The sequence below is a fragment of the Echiichthys vipera genome, assembly GCF_963691815.1.
Source record: "Echiichthys vipera genome assembly, contig: SUPER_13_unloc_1, whole genome shotgun sequence".
Classification (NCBI taxonomy): Eukaryota; Metazoa; Chordata; class Actinopteri; order Perciformes; family Trachinidae; genus Echiichthys; species Echiichthys vipera.
This window is the reverse complement of record NW_028154888.1, coordinates 12501-30000: the sequence shown is the minus strand read 5'-3', so window position 1 is coordinate 30000 and position 17500 is coordinate 12501. Positions and strand designations below refer to the sequence as shown.

At 50.9% G+C, this 17500-nt stretch overlaps 2 protein-coding genes across 2 annotated transcripts in view; both read right to left on the bottom strand.

Moving 5' to 3' along the window:
* Nucleotides 1-4848, bottom strand: part of gon4la (gon-4 like a) — a 32775-nt gene extending 27927 nt beyond the window's left edge. The window contains exons 1-8 of the mRNA XM_083940815.1: nt 4771-4848; nt 3547-3755; nt 3028-3102; nt 2891-2941; nt 1157-1210; nt 426-521; nt 249-344; nt 1-155 (exon numbers count right to left, since the gene is read on the bottom strand). The exon at nt 1-155 is cut by the window's left edge and continues 154 nt beyond it. Of these exons, the coding sequence (XP_083796941.1) occupies nt 1-155; nt 249-344; nt 426-521; nt 1157-1210; nt 2891-2941; nt 3028-3102; nt 3547-3755; nt 4771-4774 (740 nt within the window). The 5' untranslated portion in view covers nt 4775-4848. The remainder of the gene's footprint in view (nt 156-248; nt 345-425; nt 522-1156; nt 1211-2890; nt 2942-3027; nt 3103-3546; nt 3756-4770) is intronic.
* A 5493-nt stretch (nt 4849-10341) lies between these two features.
* ints3 (integrator complex subunit 3) overlaps nt 10342-17500 on the bottom strand; it is an 18029-nt gene continuing 10870 nt past the window's right edge. Inside the window, exons 10-16 of the mRNA XM_083940817.1 lie at nt 17106-17219; nt 16753-16801; nt 15121-15288; nt 13480-13580; nt 11066-11138; nt 10820-10976; nt 10342-10748 (exon numbers count right to left, since the gene is read on the bottom strand). Of these exons, the coding sequence (XP_083796943.1) occupies nt 10671-10748; nt 10820-10976; nt 11066-11138; nt 13480-13580; nt 15121-15288; nt 16753-16801; nt 17106-17219 (740 nt within the window). The 3' untranslated portion in view covers nt 10342-10670. The remainder of the gene's footprint in view (nt 10749-10819; nt 10977-11065; nt 11139-13479; nt 13581-15120; nt 15289-16752; nt 16802-17105; nt 17220-17500) is intronic.

Below are 17500 nucleotides of genomic sequence, written 5' to 3'. Positions count from 1 at the left end.
GGCTCCAGACACACAGCCAGCTCCTCCTCCACAGCGTGAAGTTTCTCCAGGAAGGTGCTGTCCGTCACGGCCTTGGGGGGCGGGGCTTTGGGAGGAGGGGGCGGGCCCATAGAGGCGGACCCCGCCCTCAGACGCCTGGAGCGGCTCCGGGAGGACTGAGGGGGGGAGGAGACAGTTTTAGGGTTCCACCAGATCAACCAACCACAACAGAGAGGAGGCGGGTTTAACAGTGAGGGGGCGTGGCTTACACGCTGCCAGTGGCCGGCGCCGTCCTCGTCCCCTCGGCTCAGGCGACTTCCTCTGGGCGACGACGCCGAGCTCTCCATGTCGCTCTCCAGGAACGTCTGCACACACACGCATCAGCCAATCAGCAACACTCACCCTCAGCACCACACGGCGCCGCAGCCAATCGGAGCGCGCCTCACGTCTTCAGCCGTCTCGTCCTCCTCCTCCTCGTCAGGGCGGTACTCTTCGTCAGAGGAGTCTTCCTCCGCCAGAGGGATGTCCACGAACTGGGGCGCCTGCAACACGTCACAGTGTCAGAGAGCGCCACGGACGCATGTATGTGACGCTGGGGGGAGGGGCGTACGTCCATCTGACGTTTACCTCCGAGGGGAAGTGAGGGCCAGAGGCTAGCTGTCAGTCAAGAGGCCACGCCCCTAATTATTCATGAACTTCAGTGTTGCCATGGAGACCTGAGCTACACACACAGACCATAATGCCCCCCCCCTCAGTGTTGCCATGGAGACCTGAGCTACACACACAGACCATAATGCCCCCCCCCTCAGTGTTGCCATGGAGACCTGAGCTACACACACAGACCATAATGCCCCCCCCCTCAGTGTTGCCATGGAGACCTGAGCTACACACACAGACCATAATGCCCCCCCCCTCAGTGTTGCCATGGAGACCTGAGCTACACACACAGACCATAATGCCCCCCCCCTCAGTGTTGCCATGGAGACCTGAGCTACACACACAGACCATAATGCCCCCCCCCTCAGTGTTGCCATGGAGACCTGAGCACCCAATGAGAAACTGCTCTGTTATGAAACCGGCCCCTAGTGGACACTCTGATGCTGACGCTGACGGAGCTTCCTGATTGGAGCAGACAGGACGCCGGGGGCGGGGCTTGGTGTGAACATGTGACCTTTACCTTCGTGATGTCACTCGTCTTCTTGATGGGAGAGATGTTCCAGGCTGGAAGCACCTGAGAGACAGACAGGTGAGCAGACAGACAGGTGAGCAGACAGACAGGTGAGCAGACAGACAGGTGAACAGACAGACAGGTGAGCAGACAGACAGGTGAACAGACAGACAGGTGAGCAGACAGACAGGTGAGCAGACAGACAGGTGAACAGACAGACAGGTGAGCAGACAGACAGGTGAGCAGACAGACAGGTGAACAGACAGACAGACAGGTGAGCAGACAGACAGGTGAGCAGACAGACAGGTGAACAGACAGACAGACAGGTGAGCAGACAGACAGGTGAGCAGACAGACAGGTGAACAGACAGACAGACAGGTGAGCAGACAGACAGGTGAGCAGACAGACAGGTGAGCAGACAGACAGACAGGTGAGCAGACAGACAGGTGAACAGACAGACAGGTGAACAGACAGACAGACAGACAGGTGAACAGACAGACAGGTGAGCAGACAGACAGACAGGTGAGCAGACAGACAGGTGAGCAGACAGACAGGTGAACAGACAGACAGGTGAACAGACGGACAGACAGACAGGTGAGCAGACAGACAGACAGGTGAACAGACAGACAGACAGGTGAGCAGACAGACACACAGACAGACAGACAGGTGAACAGACAGTCAGACAGACAGGTGAACAGACAGACAGACAGACAGACAGGTGAACAGACAGACAGACAGACAGGTGAACAGACAGACAGACAGACAGGTGAACAGACAGACAGGTGAACAGACAGACAGACAGGTGAACAGACAGACAGACAGGTGAACAGACAGACAGGTGAACAGACAGACAGACAGACAGACAGGTAAACAGACAGGTGAACAGACAGACAGACAGACAGATGAACAGACAGACAGACAGACAGACAGGTGAACAGACAGACAGACAGACAGACACACAGACAGGTGAACAGACAGACCGACAGACAGGTGAACAGACAGACAGGTGAACAGACAGACAGACAGACAGACAGACAGACAGGTGAGCAGACAGACATGTGAACAGACAGACAGACAGACAGGTGAGCAGACAGACAGGTGAACAGACAGACAGACAGACAGACAGACAGACAGGTGAGCAGACAGACAGGTGAACAGACAGACAGACAGACAGGTGAACAGACAGTCAGACAGACGAACAGACAGACAGACAGACAGACAGACAGGTGAGCAGACAGACAGACAGACAGACAGGTGAACAGACAGACAGACAGACAGACAGACAGACAGGTGAACAGACAGACAGACAGACAGACAGGTGAGCAGACAGACAGACAGACACAGACAGACAGACAGACAGACAGACAGGTGAACAGACAGACAGACAGACAGGTGAACAGACAGACAGACAGACAGGTGAACAGACAGACAGACAGACAGGTGAACAGACAGTCAGACAGACGAACAGACAGACAGACAGACAGACAGACAGACAGGTGAGCAGACAGACAGACAGGTGAACAGACAGACAGACAGACAGGTGAGCAGACAGACAGACACAGACAGACAGACAGACAGACAGACAGGTGAACAGACAGACAGACAGACAGGTGAACAGACAGACAGACAGACAGGTGAACAGACAGACAGACAGACAGACAGACAGGTGAACAGACAGACAGACAGACAGACAGACAGACAGACAGACAGACAGACAGACAGACAGACAGGTGCCTGTCTCACCACTCCTTTCTCCACGACTTCCTTGAACTTGGATCGAGTCATTTTCGGCTCCTGGGGAAAAATCAAAGGTTCATTAACATATTAATGAGGTCACAGCAACGGAGCGCTCTGATTGGACGACAGACGGACAGACTCACGAATGGGGGGACGGCCTCGGTCTCGTTGATGGCGGCTTTCATCATGGCCACCACATGCTCGTTGGTGATCACTTCCTGTAGGTCAAAGGTCGAGAAGATCGTTAACAGTGTGAAGGTGTGGAAACAGCAGAGGAGCGCTCTGATTGGCTGAACTAAAGCAGCAGAGGAGCGCTCTGATTGGCTGAACTAAAGCAGCAGAGGAGCGCTCTGATTGGCTGAACTAAAGCAGCAGAGGAGCGCTCTGATTGGCTGAAGTAAAGCCGCAGAGGAGCGCTCTGATTGGCTGAAATAAAGCAGCAGAGGAGCGCTCTGATTGGCTGAAGTAGAGCAGAGGAGCGCTCTGATTGGCTGAACTAAAGCAGCAGAGGAGCGCTCTGATTGGCTGAAGTAGAGCAGCAGAGAAGCGCTCTGATTGGCTGAAGTAGAGCAGAGGAGCGCTCTGATTGGCTGAAGTAGAGCAGAGGAGCGCTCTGATTGGCTGAAGTAGAGCAGAGGAGCGCTCTGATTGGCTGAACTCACGTGGATGATGTTCCGCACGTTCACCGTGGTCAGGTTGTGCTGTTTGGACTTGGTCTCCAGTGATTGGTCCAGCTGCCTGTCGATCTCGGGCTCCGACCCCGCCTCCTCCTCGCTCTCTGAGGCCCCGCCCCTCTCTCCCTCCGTTAGTTTCCTCTTCTTCTTCCTGCACGCCCTCCTCCTCGCCGCCTTCACCGCCACCTGGCTGTCCTCTGACACACCGGAGACACGGCTTTCTATTGGCTGAGCCAGCTGTGTGAGAGTGTGTGTGTGTGTCTGTGTGTGTGTCTGTGTGTGTATCTCTGTGTGTGTTTGTGTGTCTCTGTGTGTGTTTGTGTGTGTGTGTGTCTGTGTGTGTCTCTGTGTGTGTATCTCTGTGTGTGTCTGTGTGTGTGTGTGTGTGAAAGTGTGTGTGTGTGTCTGAGTGTGTATCTGTGTGTGTGTGTGTGTGTGTTTGTGTGTGAGCGTGTCTCTGTGTGTGTGTGTGTGAGCGTGTGTGTGTGAGTGTGTCTCTGTGTGTGTGTGTGTGAGCATGTGTGTGTCTCTGTGTGTGTGCGTGTGAGCGTGTGTGTGTCTCTGTGTGTGTGTGTGAGTGTGTTCCTGTGTGTGTGTGTGTGAGTGTGTGCGTCTCTGTGTGTGTGTGTGTGTGTGCGTGTGTGTCTCTGTGTGTGTGTGTGTGAGCGTGTGTGTGTGAGTGTGTCTCTGTGTGTGTGTGTGTGAGCATGTGTGTGTCTCTGTGTGTGTGCGTGTGAGCGTGTGTGTGTCTCTGTGTGTGTGTGTGAGTGTGTTCCTGTGTGTGTGTGTGTGAGTGTGTGCGTCTCTGTGTGTGTGTGTGTGTGTGTGTGCGTGTGTGTCTCTGTGTGTGTGTGTGTGAGCGTGTGTCTCTGTGTGAGTGTGTGAGTGTGTGTGTGTGTGTGTTCCTGTGTGTGTGTGGGTGTGTGTGTGTGAGTGTGTCTCTGTGTGTGCGTGTGTGTGTATCTGTGTGAGTGTGAGTGTGTGTGTGTGTGTGTATCTGTGTGAGTGTGTGTGTGAGTGTGTGTGTGTGTGTGTGTGTATCTGTGTGAGTGTGTGAGTGTGTGTGTGTTCCTGTGTGTGTGTGTGAGTGTGTGCGTCTCTGTGTGTGTGTGTGTGAGCGTGTGTCTCTGTGTGTGTGTGGGTGTGTGAGTGTGAGTGTGTGTGTGTGTGTGTGTGTGTGTGTATCTGTGTGAGTGTGTGTGTGTGTGTTACCCATGGTGATGATGAGGCTGGAGTCGGTGGTGTCTTCCTCCACCAGCAGGTACCCCTCCCCCTCCCCCTCCTCCTCCTCTGGAGCTCCGCCCCCTGGAGCTCCGCCCCCTGCAGGAGCTGGCGGAGGCGGCAGCAGCAAAGCATCATGGGAGCTGAGCGGAGGACTGGGGCGTGGCGGTCTGAGGCTCCAGGCGGCGGCGGCAGGTTTGGGTTTGGACGGGCTGAGTTTGAGGCGTTTGCAGGGCGGGTTCATGACCTCTGGAACAATGACATCACCGTGACGTCATCATGACATCACCATGACGTCACCATGACATCACCATGACAACACAATGACCTCTGGAACAATGACGTCATCATGACATCACCATGACGTCATCATGACATCACCGTGACGTCACCATGACACCACAGTGACGTCATCATGACATCATCGTGACGTCATGGTCAAACACACTTTTAATGCAACATTATGGATCCATTTATTATGATTATTGTTATTAATGTTGAACACTGATCTGAAATAATCACAGAATTATTATAACTGTTGTTGTTATTATTAATATTATTATTGTTATAAATATTATTATAACTGTTGTTGTTGTTATTAATATTATTATTGTTATAAATATTATTATAACTGTTGTTGTTATTATTAATATTATTATTGTTATAAATATTATTATAACTGTTGTTGTTAATATTATTATTGTTATAAATATTATATCTGTTGTTGTTGTTATTATTATTATTGTTATAAATATTATTATAACTGTTGTTGTTGTTGTTGTTATTAATATTATTATTGTTATAAATATTATTATAACTGTTGTTGTTATTAATATAAATATTATTATTGTTATAAATATTATTATAACTGTTGTTGTTATTAATATTATTATTGTTATAAATATTATTATAACTGTTGTTGTTGTTATTATTAATATTATTGTTGTTATAAATATTATTATAACTGTTATTGTTATTAAAGTTGAACACTGATCTGAAATAATAACATAATTATTATAACTGTTATTGTTGTTATTATTATTATTATTGTTATAAATATTATTATAACTGTTATTGTTGTTAATAATATTGTTATAAACATTATTATAACTGTTATTGTTGTTGTTATTAATATTATTATTGTTATAAACATTATTATAACTGTTATTGTTGTTGTTATTAATATTATTATTGTTATAAACATTATTATAACTGTTATTGTTGTTGTTATTAATATTATTATTGTTATAAATATTATAACTGTTGTTGTTATTAATATTATTATTGTTATAAATATTATTATAACTGTTATTTTTATTATTAATATTATTATTGTTATAAATATTATTATAACTGTTATTGTTGTTATTATTAATATTATTATTGTTATAAATATTATTATAACTGTTGTTGTTGTTGTTATTAATATTATTATTGTTATAAATATTATTATAACTGTTGTTATTGTTGTTAATATTATTATTGTTATAATTATTATTATAACTGTTGTTATTGTTGTTAATATTATTATTATTATAAATATTATTATATCTGTTGTTGTTGTTGAGCAGTGAGGCGACTGTTTATACTTTTAAATATTATTATGAATTATTTTATATTTAAACTAAAGTAACAGCAACAGGTTCTGAGTATTTTTATAGTTTTATATTTATTATTAATATTTCTTCTAAAAAAGCAGATGAAAAATAATTCAAACATAAAATAATTAAAATAAATATAAATATAAAATAACTGAATTAGCTGCAGCTTCTTACAGCTAACAAACATTAGCCATGCTAACAAAAGCTAACAGTTTCCGTTAGTTAGCTTTTTACCATAGATACTGCATATAGCCTCAGTTAGCTTCAGTTAGCCGCAGTTAGCCTCTGACCATAGACTTCAGTTAGTCTCAGTTAGCTTCAGGTAGCTACAGTTAGCCTCTGACCATAGACTTCAGTTAGTCTGTTAGCTTCAGGTAGCTACAGTTAGCCTCTGACCATAGACTTCAGTTAGCTTGAGGTAGCTTGAGGTAGCTACAGTTAGCTTCAGTTAGCCTCTGACCATAGACTTCTGTTAGCCTCCGTTAGCTTCAGTTAGCCTCAGACCATAGACTTCTGTTAGCCTCCGTTAGCTTCAGTTAGCCTCAGACCATAGACTTCAGTTAGCTTGAGGTAGCTACAGTTAGCTTCAGTTAGCCTCTGACCATAGACTTCCGTTAGCCTCCGTTAGCTCCAGTTAGCCTCTGACCATAGACTTCCGTTAGCCTCCGTTAGCTCCAGTTAGCTCTCACTGCTGTTACCGTGTAAACGAGCTCTTATCCGGGTCCGTCCGCTTTGCTCCAGCTACCATGCTAACACTAAACTAGCCGGCTAGCTAGCTCCGGGCGGACGACAGCCTGTCCCGGTGTCCCGGTGTCGCGGTGTCCCGGTGTCGCGGTCCGGTCCCAGTCCCACTCACGGCCCCGGGCCCCGGTCTCTCCTCTGCGGTTTAACGGTGAACGGACTGAACTCCCGCCACAACGAGACGCTGCTGAGAAAAACTACATTTCCGGGTCTGCGTCATCGTGTACCCGTGACGTCAGGAGCGCCTTGATGACGCGGGACAAAAAAATACATTTAAATACAAAAATATATTTATTTATATTTAACTAATGTACAAATATATCCAAATATTATTTACAAATATATATGTTAATATAATATATATTTATATATAAATGTGTGTTTATATTTAATTAATTTATATATGATATCTATATAATATATATATATTTATATATGTGTTTATATTTAATTAATTTATATATGATATCTATATAATATATATATATTTATATATGTGTTTATATTTAATTAATTTATATATGATATCTATATATTTATATATATAAATGTGTGTTTATATTTAATTAATTTATATATGATATCTATATATTTATATATATTTATATTTGTACATTGATATAAATCCACAGCTTCGTCCCTGTTCATGATTATTTTAACATTCCTGGTCTGGTCCTCTACAGGTCTACAGGCGGACCCGGGTCCCTCAGGGGGGACCTGGGTCCCTCAGGGTGGAGGGGTGGACCTGGGTCCCTCAGGGTGGACCTGGGTCCCTCAGGGTGGAGGGGTGGACCTGGGTCCCTCAGGGTGGACCCGGGTCCCTCAGGGTGGACCCGGGTCCCTCAGGGTGGACCCGGGTCCCTCAGGGTGGACCCGGGTCCCTCAGGGTGGACCTGGGTCCCTCAGGGTGGAGGGGTGGACCTGGGTCCCTCAGGGTGGACCTGGGTCCCTCAGGGTAGAGGGGTGGACCCGGGTCCCTCAGGACAGTAGAGGGGTGGACCCTGTCACGTTGTTGTGTTTGTCACGTAGTTGACGTGGTTGTTACGTAGTTGGCGTTGTCACGTTGTTGACGTGGTTGTCACGTTGTTGTCACGTTGTTGACGTGGTTGTCACGTTGTTGTCACGTTGTTGACGTGGTTGTCACGTTGTTGTCACGTTGTTGACGTGGTTGTCACGTTGTTGACGTGGTTGTCACGTAGTTGACGTGTTTGTCACGTAGTTGACGTGTTTGTCACGTTGTTGACGTTGTTGTCACGTAGTTGACGTGTTTGTCATGTTGTTGACGTGTTTGTCACGTAGTTGACGTGGTTGTCACGTTGTTGACGTGGTTGTCACATTGTTGACGTTGTCGTCACGTAGTTGACGTGTTTGTCACGTTGTGGATGTGTTTGTCACGTTGTTGTGTTTGTCACGTTGTTGACGTGTTTGTCACGTTGTTGTCACGTTGTTGATGTGTTTGTCAAGTTGTTGTGTTTGTCACGTTGTTGACGTGTTTGTCACGTGGTTGTCACGTTGTTGACGTGGTTGTCACGTAGTTGACATGGTTGTCACGTTGTTGACGTGTTTGTCATGTTGTTGACGTGGTTGTCACGTTGTTGACGTGGTTGTCACGTTGTTGATGTGTTTGTCACGTAGTTGACGTGTTTGTCACGTTGTTGACGTGGTTGTCACATTGTTGACGTTGTCGTCACGTAGTTGACGTGTTTGTCACGTTGTGGATGTGTTTGTCACGTTGTTGTGTTTGTCACGTTGTTGACGTGTTTGTCACGTTGTTGTCACGTTGTTGATGTGTTTGTCAAGTTGTTGTGTTTGTCACGTTGTTGACGTGTTTGTCACGTGGTTGTCACGTTGTTGACGTGGTTGTCACGTAGTTGACATGGTTGTCACGTTGTTGACGTGTTTGTCATGTTGTTGACGTGTTTGTCACGTAGTTGACGTGGTTGTCACGTTGTTGACGTGGTTGTCACGTTGTTGATGTGTTTGTCACGTAGTTGACGTGTTTGTCACGTTGTTGACGTGGTTGTCACATTGTTGACGTTGTCGTCACGTAGTTGACGTGTTTGTCACGTTGTGGATGTGTTTGTCACGTTGTTGTGTTTGTCACGTTGTTGACGTGTTTGTCACGTTGTTGTCACGTTGTTGATGTGTTTGTCAAGTTGTTGTGTTTGTCACGTTGTTGACGTGTTTGTCACGTGGTTGTCACGTTGTTGACGTGGTTGTCACGTAGTTGACATGGTTGTCACGTTGTTGACGTGTTTGTCATGTTGTTGACGTGTTTGTCACGTAGTTGACGTGGTTGTCACGTTGTTGACGTGGTTGTCACGTTGTTGATGTGTTTGTCACGTAGTTGACGTGTTTGTCACGTTGTTGACGTGGTTGTCACATTGTTGACGTTGTCGTCACGTAGTTGACGTGTTTGTCACGTTGTGGATGTGTTTGTCACGTTGTTGTGTTTGTCACGTTGTTGACGTGTTTGTCACGTTGTTGTCACGTTGTTGATGTGTTTGTCAAGTTGTTGTGTTTGTCACGTTGTTGACGTGTTTGTCACGTGGTTGTCACGTTGTTGACGTGGTTGTCACGTAGTTGACATGGTTGTCACGTTGTTGACGTGTTTGTCACGTTGTTGACGTGTTTGTCACGTTGTTGTCACGTTGTTGATGTGTTTGTCAAGTTGTTGTGTTTGTCACGTTGTTGACGTGGTTGTCACGTAGTTGACATGGTTGTCACGTTGTTGATGTGGTTGTCACGTAGTTGACGTGTTTGTCACGTTGTTGACGTGGTTGTCACGTTGTTGTCACGTTGTTGACGTGGTTGTCACGTTGTTGACGTGGTTGTCACGTTGTTGTCACGTTGTTGACGTGGTTGTCACGTTGTTGACGTGGTTGTCACGTTGTTGACGTGGTTGTCACGTTGTTGTCACGTTGTTGACGTGGTTGTCACGTTGTTGACGTGGTTGTCACGTTGTTGACGTGGTTGTCACGTTGTTGACGTTGTTGTCACGTTGTTGACGTGGTTGTCACGTTGTTGACGTGGTTGTCACGTTGTTGACGTGGTTGTCACGTTGTTGTCACGTTGTTGACGTGGTTGTCACGTTGTTGACGTGGTTGTCACGTTGTTGTCACGTTGTTGACGTTGTTGTCACGTTGTTGACGTTGTTGTCACGTTGTTGACGTGGTTGTGAAAGAAAAAGCAACAAACATCATTGTTTACAAACGGGACATTTTACTGCAGCGGGGAACAACAGGAAGGAACCTCCACAATAAGACACAACTCTTCATCTGGTTCCTGTTTTAAAATCAGTCCGTGGTTTCCTCCTCCAAGTGCATCATGGGAGATCAGCCACGCAGGAGCCGCGCGGCGCCCTTCGCCCCGGCGCCCTCGTCTCCACGGAAACAGCATCAGTGTCATTGTGTGAAAGTCAGTTCACCACGGATTTAAAGTCCGCGGCGGCGTCTCTGGGCCCCGCCCCTCCCGTGGCGGTCGATGCGTGTCCTGGGGAGGGGGCGGGGCGTCTCTCAGCGGTCGGAGCGTCTGATTGGCTGTGACGGGTCAGTCGCTGTCGGAGCCCACGGCCGACGAGCCTTTCCTCTTCCTCTTCGGCGCTTTGGGCTTCGAGTCCTCCTCCTCCTGAAACACAAGACAGAGCGTCAGAGCTGCACGCCACGGCGCCGTCTGCGCTGCGGTGACACGGGACGTACCGAGGCGCTGCTGGAGGCGCTCTCCTCCTCGTTGTTGGTGGGCGGCGCCGCTCCTTTACGGGAGCGCGGCGACGAGGCCGGAGCCTTACGGCGAGACTTGGGGGGTTTGGACTGAGAGTCCTCGTACTCCTCAGCCAGAGCGAAGAGGTCGCTGAACCTGCACACAGGAAGTGATGTCATCAGCAGCTGGTGACGTCCTCGGCAGCGTGTGTGTGTGTGTGTGTGTCTGTGTGTGTGTGTGTGTACCTCATCTTGTGTGCTTCATCACAGCTCGCCTGAACGTGCTGCAGAGCCTGAAGGATCGGAGTCTGAGTGAAGACTGACGACAACACAAGACACAATTAACACAAGTAACACAATCAGTGTGTGTGTGTGTGTGTGTGTGTCTGTGTGTGTGTGTCTCACAGCTGTTCTTGCTGTTGTGTAGACTCAGTCTCAGGTTGTGTGTCTGTGTTGTGTGTCTGTGTTGTGTGTCTCACAGCTGTTCTTGCTGTTGTGTAGACTCAGTCTCAGGTTGTGTGTCTGTGTTGTGTGTCTGTTGTGTGTCTCACAGCTGTTCTTGCTGTTGTGTAGACTCAGTCTCAGGTTGTGTGTCTGTGTTGTGTGTCTGTTGTGTGTCTCACAGCTGTTCTTGCTGTTGTGTAGACTCAGTCTCAGGTTGTGTGTCTGTGTGTGTGTCTGTGTGTGTGTCTGTGTTGTGTGTCTCACAGCTGTTCTTGCTGTTGTGTAGACTCAGTCTCAGGTTGTGTGTCTGTTGTGTGTCTCACAGCTGTTCTTGCTGTTGTGTAGACTCAGTCTCAGGTTGTGTGTCTGTGTTGTGTGTCTGTGTTGTGTGTCTCACAGCTGTTCTTGCTGTTGTGTAGACTCAGTCTCAGGTTGTGTGTCTGTGTTGTGTGTCTGTGTTGTGTGTCTCACAGCTGTTCTTGCTGTTGTGTAGACTCAGTCTCAGGTTGTGTGTCTGTGTTGTGTGTCTGTGTTGTGTGTCTCACAGCTGTTCTTGCTGTTGTGTAGACTCAGTCTCAGGTTGTGTGTCTGTGTTGTGTGTCTGTGTTGTGTGTCTCACAGCTGTTCTTGCTGTTGTGTAGACTCAGTCTCAGGTTGTGTGTCTGTGTTGTGTGTCTGTTGTGTGTCTCACAGCTGTTCTAGCTGTTGTGTAGACTCAGTCTCAGGTTGTGTGTCTGTGTTGTGTGTCTGTTGTGTGTCTCACAGCTGTTCTTGCTGTTGTGTAGACTCAGTCTCAGGTTGTGTGTCTGTGTTGTGTGTCTGTTGTGTGTCTCACAGCTGTTCTTGCTGTTGTGTAGACTCAGTCTCAGGTTGTGTGTCTGTGTTGTGTGTCTGTGTTGTGTGTCTCACAGCTGTTCTTGCTGTTGTGTAGACTCAGTCTCAGGTTGTGTGTCTGTGTTGTGTGTCTGTGTTGTGTGTCTCACAGCTGTTCTTGCTGTTGTGTAGACTCAGTCTCAGGTTGTGTGTCTGTGTTGTGTGTCTGTGTGTGTGTCTCACAGCTGTTCTTGCTGTTGTGTAGACTCAGTCTCAGGTTGTGTGTCTGTGTTGTGTGTCTGTTGTGTGTCTCACAGCTGTTCTTGCTGTTGTGTAGACTCAGTCTCAGGTTGTGTGTCTGTGTTGTGTGTCTGTTGTGCGTCTCACAGCTGTTCTTGCTGTTGTGTAGACTCAGTCTCAGGTTGTGTGTCTGTGTTGTGTGTCTGTTGTGTGTCTCACAGCTGTTCTTGCTGTTGTGTAGACTCAGTCTCAGGTTGTGTGTCTGTGTTGTGTGTCTGTTGTGTGTCTCACAGCTGTTCTTGCTGTTGTGTAGACTCAGTCTCAGGTTGTGTGTCTGTGTTGTGTGTCTGTTGTGTGTCTCACAGCTGTTCTTGCTGTTGTGTAGACTCAGTCTCAGGTTGTGTGTCTGTGTTGTGTGTCTGTGTGTGTGTCTCACAGCTGTTCTTGCTGTTGTGTAGACTCAGTCTCAGGTTGTGTGTCTGTGTTGTGTGTCTGTTGTGTGTCTCACAGCTGTTCTTGCTGTTGTGTAGACTCAGTCTCAGGTTGTGTGTCTGTGTTGTGTGTCTGTTGTGTGTCTCACAGCTGTTCTTGCTGTTGTGTAGACTCAGTCTCAGGTTGTGTGTCTGTGTTGTGTGTCTGTTGTGTGTCTCACAGCTGTTCTTGCTGTTGTGTAGACTCAGTCTCAGGTTGTGTGTCTGTGTTGTGTGTCTGTGTTGTGTGTCTCACAGCTGTTCTTGCTGTTGTGTAGACTCAGTCTCAGGTTGTGTGTCTGTGTTGTGTGTCTGTGTGTGTGTCTCACAGCTGTTCTTGCTGTTGTGTAGACTCAGTCTCAGGTTGTGTGTCTGTGTTGTGTGTCTGTTGTGTGTCTCACAGCTGTTCTTGCTGTTGTGTAGACTCAGTCTCAGGTTGTGTGTCTGTGTTGTGTGTCTGTTGTGTGTCTCACAGCTGTTCTTGCTGTTGTGTAGACTCAGTCTCAGGTTGTGTGTCTGTGTTGTGTGTCTGTTGTGTGTCTCACAGCTGTTCTTGCTGTTGTGTAGACTCAGTCTCAGGTTGTGTGTCTGTGTTGTGTGTCTGTGTTGTGTGTCTCACAGCTGTTCTTGCTGTTGTGTAGACTCAGTCTCAGGTTGTGTGTCTGTGTTGTGTGTCTGTGTTGTGTGTCTCACAGCTGTTCTTGCTGTTGTGTAGACTCAGTCTCAGGTTGTCCATGTGTTCCAGGATCTGCTCCAGAGTCAGTTGAGCCAATTTGCTGCTGGAGCTGCGAAGACTGAAGAGAGAGAGTGAGACCTGTCTGTCTGTCTGTCCTCACCTGTCTGTCTGTCTGTCCTCACCTGTCTGTCTGTCTGTCCTCACCTGTCTGTCTGTCTGTCCTCACCTGTCTGTCTGTCTGCTCACCTGTCTGTCTGTCTGTCCTCACCTGTCTGTCTGTCTGTCCTCACCTGTCTGTCTGTCCTCACCTGTCTGTCTGTCTGCTCACCTGTCTGTCTGTCTGTCCTCACCTGTCTGTCCTCACCTGTCTGTCCCCACCTGTCTGTCTGTCCTCACCTGTCTGTCTGTCTCACCTGTCTGTCTGTCTGTCCTCACCTGTCTGTCTGTCTGTCTGTCCTCACCTGTCTGTCTGTCCTCACCTGTCTGTCTGTCTGTCTGTCCTCACCTGTCTGTCTGTCCTCACCTGTCTGTCTGTCTGTCCTCACCTGTCTGTCTGTCCTCACCTGTCTGTCTGTCTGTCCTCACCTGTCTGTCTGTCTGTCCTCACCTGTCTGTCTGTCTGTCCTCACCTGTCTGTCTGTCTGTCTGTCTGTCTGTCCTCACCTGTCTGTCTGTCTGTCTCACCTGTCTGTCCTCACCTGTCTGTCTGTCTGTCTGTCTGTCCCCACCTGTCTGTCTGTCCTCACCTGTCTGTCTGTCTGTCCTCACCTGTCTGTCTGTCCTCACCTGTCTGTCTGTCCTCACCTGTCTGTCTGTCCTCACCTGTCTGTCTGTCCCCACCTGTCTGTCTGTCCTCACCTGTCTGTCTGTCCCCACCTGTCTGTCTGTCCTCACCTGTCTGTCTGTCTGTCCCCACCTGTCTGTCTGTCCTCACCTGTCTGTCTGTCCTCACCTGTCTGTCTGTCTGTCTGTCCTCACCTGTCTGTCTGTCTCACCTGTCTGTCTGTCTGTCTGTCTGTCCTCACCTGTCTGTCTGTCTGTCCTCACCTGTCTGTGTGTCTGTCCTCACCTGTCTGTCTGTCCCCCCCTGTCCTCACCTGTCTGTCTGTCCCCCCCCTGTCCTCACCTGTCTGTCTGTCCTCCCCCCCCCCTCTGTCCTCACCTGTCTGTCTGTCCTCCCCCCCCCCCCGTCCTCACCTGTCTGTCTGTCCTCCCCCCCCCGCCCCCGTCCTCACCTCTGTCTGTCCCCCCCGTCCTCACCTGTCTGTCCTCCCCCCCCCTGTCCTCACCTGTCTGTCTGTCCCCCCCCCCCCCCTTCTGTCCTCACCTCTGTCTCTTGCGGGGCTGGTTGTTGTTCTTGATCAGCTGGGCCTTGATGTGTCCTCACCTGTCCCCCCCCCTGTCCTCACCTGTCTGTCTGTCCTCACCTGTCTGTCCCCCCCTGTCCTCACCTGTCTGTCTGTCCTCCCCCCCCCCCCCCCCCGCCCTCACCTCTGTCTCTTGCGGGGCTGGTTGTTGTTCTTGATCAGCTGGGCCTTGATGTGTCCTCACCTGTCCCCCCCCCCCCTGTCCTCACCTGTCCTCCCCCTGTCCTCACCTGTCTGTCTGTCCCCCCCCTGTCCTCACCTGTCTGTCTGTTCCCCCCCCCCCGCCCTCACCTCTGTCTCTTGCGGGGCTGGTTGTTGTTCTTGATCAGCTGGGCCTTGATGTGTTCCCCCAGCGTGTCGTCCTGTTTGGACGCCCAGTGTCTCAGGATGCTGGTGGTGAACTGGTCCTCGGGGTGACAGGGACGACTCAGGACCATCTTCACCATCTCCTCACTGGGCCTGAGGACAGAGGAGGGGGGGGGGGGGCAGGGTCAGAGGTCAGGGGGGGCAGGGGTCAGAGGTCAGGGGGGGCAGGGTCAGAGGAGGGGGGGCAGAGGACAGGGGTCAGAGGACGGGGGGGCAGGGTCAGAGGACAGGGGGGGCAGAGGACGGGGGGGCAGGGTCAGAGGTCAGGGGGGGGGCAGGGGTCAGAGGACGGGGGGGCAGGGTCAGAGGTCAGGGGGGGGGGCAGGGGTCAGAGGTCAGGGGGGGGGGCAGGGGTCAGAGGACGGGGGGGCAGGGTCAGAGGACGGGGGGGCAGGGGTCAGAGGACAGAGGGGACGGGGGGGCAGGGGTCAGAGGACGGGGGGGCAGGGGTCAGAGGACAGAGGGGTCAGGGGGGGCAGGGCCAGAGGACAGGGGTCAGAGGACGGGGGGGCCAGAGGACAGGGGTCAGAGGACGGGGGGGCAGGGTCAGAGGTCAGGGGGGGCAGAGGACGGGGGGGCAGGGTCAGAGGTCAGGGGGGGCAGAGGACGGGGGGGCAGGGTCAGAGGTCAGGGGGGGCAGGGGTCAGAGGACAGGGGGGGGCAGGGGTCAGAGGACAGGGGGGGCAGGGTCAGAGGTCAGGGGGGGCAGGGGTCAGAGGTCAGGGGGGGCAGGGGTCAGAGGTCGGGGGGGCAGAGGACGGGGGGCAGGGTCAGGGCCAGAGGACAGGGGTCAGAGGACGGGGGGGGGCAGGGGTCAGAGGACGGGGGGCAGGGGTCAGAGGTCAGGGGGGGCAGGGTCAGAGGTCAGGGGGGGCAGGGTCAGAGGTCAGGGGGGGCAGGGGTCAGAGGACAGGGGGGGGCAGGGGTCAGAGGACAGGGGGGGCAGGGTCAGAGGTCAGGGGGGGCAGGGGTCAGAGGTCAGGGGGGGCAGGGGTCAGAGGTCGGGGGGGCAGAGGACGGGGGGCAGGGTCAGGGCCAGAGGACAGGGGTCAGAGGACGGGGGGGGGCAGGGGTCAGAGGACGGGGGGCAGGGGTCAGAGGACGGGGGTCAGGGGTCAGAGGACGGGGGGGTCAGGGGTCAGAGGACAGGGGTCAGAGGACGGGGGGGCACAGGGTCAGAGGACGGGGGGGCAGGGGTCAGAGGACGGGGGGGGCAGGGGTCAGAGGAGGAGGGGGGGCAGGGGTCAGAGGAGGGGGGGGTCAGAGGACAGGGGTCAGAGGAGGGGGGGGGTTAGGGGTCAGAGGACGGGGGGGGTCAGGGGTCAGAGGACAGGGGTCAGAGGAGGGGGGGGGCAGGGGTCAGAGGAGGGGGGGGTCAGGGGGTCAGAGGACAGGGGGGGCAGGGGTCAGAGGAGGGGGGGGCAGGGGTCAGAGGAGGGGGGGGTTAGGGGTCAGAGGACGGGGGGGGTCAGGGGTCAGAGGACAGGGGTCAGAGGAGGGGGGGGCAGGGGTCAGAGGAGGGGGGGGTCAGGGGGGTCAAAAGTGTCTGTTTCCTACTTTTCTCTGCGCAGCTGCAGCAGCAGACAGGACAAGGCCTCCGGGTGTTCTGCAGAGACACAACAACAACAACAACAGTTACAACAACAACAACAACAGTTAAAACAACAACAACAACAGTTAAAACAACAACAACAACAACAACAGTTAAAACAACAACAACAACAACAGTTACAACAACAACAACAACAGTTACAACAACAACAACAACAACAGTTACAACAACAACAACAACAGTTAAAACAACAACAACAACAGTTAAAACAACAACAACAACAACAGTTACAACAACAACAACAGTTAAAACAACAACAATAACAACAGCAGCGGCGGCGGCGGCGGCGGCGTCCCACCTTTGTACTTGAGGTGCTGCAGGATGGGGATGATGGTCTCCAGAGGAACGCTGTGAGCCAGGAACAGCTGCCACGTGCTGTACTGCTCAAACGTCTCCCAGTCCAGGGACTGGACTGTGCCCGGGACAGAGGACAGGGTTAGACCGGGGACAGAGACCTGATCCAGGACCAGGGGCTGGAGCTGGTCCCCTGAGACCTGATCCAGGATCAGAGGCTGGAGCTGCTGCCCCTGAGACCTGATCCAGGATCAGAGGCTGGAGCTGGTCCCCTGAGACCTGATCCAGGACCAGAGGCTGGAGCCGCTGCCCCTGAGACCTGATCCAGGACCAGGGGCTGGAGCTGCTGCCCCTGAGACCTGATCCAGGATCAGAGGCTGGAGCTGCTGCCCCTGAGAC